The following is a 1,712-nucleotide window of genomic DNA, read 5'->3' as shown; positions in this document are numbered from 1 at the left end:
ATATACATGCGAAGTCTGTGTCATTTTTTTATTGCACAGTGTAGTAAAAATTAACCTCGGTAATCTTTATTAGCTAAAAAGACCAACATTATATATTTTTAAAAAAATAATTTTTAATAATAAAAAATGAAATAAATTAAAATTTCAAGGAGATAAAAAAAAAAAGTAATTAAACCTTTTTAATTCTGTCACACTAGTCATAAATTAAGAGGAGGAGACGATATTTAAAGAAAGGAATAATAACAATACAGCGCACTGACCGCAGAGTGCAGAGTAGTAATATAGTTATCTCATTTTATTTGCGGCAAGAAACAGAAAAAAAAAAAAAAAAAAAAACGGTGGTTACCTAATTAGTTAACTAGACAATAGACATCACAGTCTTCACGTACTATACTACTTGAACTTGACCAAGCAACTCCACTTCCGACATTGTTCTTTGCATGATCAATTCTTGGGGCTGGGCCTGGGCCTGGGCCTGGGCTTCCCAGTTTGACCGAGGCGATTGATCATGTACAAAGCATTGCTAGTGACTCTAGCGACATCTGTAACCCTGCGCTTGAGGTCGGGCCTGGCGTTCCCGTCGAAGCCATCGAGACAGGTGTCGCCGTCGGTGAGGGCGGCGCTGACCCACGTCTGGGCGTTGCTCATCTGCCACCGGAAGGTCTCGGCCCGCAGGTGCTGCAGCTCCTCCAGGCTCCTCTGCAGCTGCTCCAGGGAGTCATTAATCTGCTCCTTGCAGTCGCGCAGGGCCGACCGCTGCCGCTTGCCCATGGCTGCGGCGCCGCCTTCCGACAGCCCCTGCAGGAACTTGGAAGCCCGCCGCGTGTGGGCCAGGCTCACCCGCAGCGCGGCCCGGGCCAGGTCCAGCGGCGTGTTGGCGGGCCCCGCGAAGTTAGAGAGCGTGCGCACGCACAGCCTCGGGTACCGCGCGTGCACGCACGAGGATCGGACCAGATCCTGCGGCTTGCTCTGGGATGCCGAGGTGGAAACGGTTGGGGATGTCAGCACAAAGAAGAGGAAGAGAGTGGAGAGTGTGAGTTGGAGTTGCATTCTTTTTTTTACTTTTTTTTTTTTTTTTTATTTTTGATTTTGTGTGTTGTGTAGATCTGAAAAAAGATGGGAGAGGAGTTGTGAGTGCTTTTGTGTTGGCAGTGGTCTTTAGTTGGAAATGCAAGGTTGATTTTTATGGAATAAATGTGACGAGTTTTAATGTTGTGTGTGTGTAGCAGTATTGGCGGTGGAATCAGAGTTTTTATAGCGGTATTGTATTGTGTTCGGGTTTCAGACATGAAGTTGGTGCTTTCTAAATCCTGCAATGACGGAAATGCCCATTGTATTCGTATCCTAAGCCAATGATGGAGGGGTCTTGCGTTGCGACAGTGAAGTTCCTTTCCAACTTTCTTTTTCTTTAGATACTCGTGATGTGGTTAAAATCTTTAAATGGTACTACTTAAGTTTGTCTACTCTTTCAAGCGCTAACAATCCTCTAATACTAACAAAGTCGATAAGCAACAAATTTATATTTTAAAAGAATGTTAGTTTGATTTTCACCAATACAAGAATTTTATTCATAGATAATATATATTTACTTTTATAAGTGTTCATAGAGGCTTGAAACTTGTATATAAAACTTTACTAAACTTTTAAACTCAAAAAAAATAAAAGTGAAAGATAATTGTGTTTGAATTTTGGTAATTATTGGTAAGATTTTA

General features: G+C 42.5%; 1 protein-coding gene across 1 annotated transcript; it reads right to left on the bottom strand.

Moving 5' to 3' along the window:
• Nucleotides 1-200: 200 nt before the first annotated feature.
• On the bottom strand, nt 201-1,274 carry LOC109817470 (Plant invertase/pectin methylesterase inhibitor superfamily protein). The gene has a single exon (XM_083059902.1). It carries the CDS (start codon nt 1,048-1,050, stop codon nt 445-447), a length of 606 nt encoding a protein of 201 aa, XP_082916028.1. The 5' UTR covers nt 1,051-1,274; the 3' UTR covers nt 201-444.
• Nucleotides 1,275-1,712: the final 438 nt, after the last annotated feature.

Source organism: Cajanus cajan, chromosome 1 (genome assembly GCF_000230855.2).
Source record: "Cajanus cajan strain Asha chromosome 1, NIPB_CcT2T_4, whole genome shotgun sequence".
In the NCBI taxonomy this organism is placed as follows: domain Eukaryota; kingdom Viridiplantae; phylum Streptophyta; class Magnoliopsida; order Fabales; family Fabaceae; genus Cajanus; species Cajanus cajan.
The sequence above is the reverse complement of the archived record's forward strand: the minus strand, read 5'-3'. Positions and strand labels throughout refer to the sequence as shown.

Coding starts and splice junctions, on each gene's coding strand:
- LOC109817470 (XM_083059902.1), bottom strand. CDS start 1,050: ATGCAACTCCAACTCACACTCTCCACTCTCTTCCTCTTCTTTGTGCTG.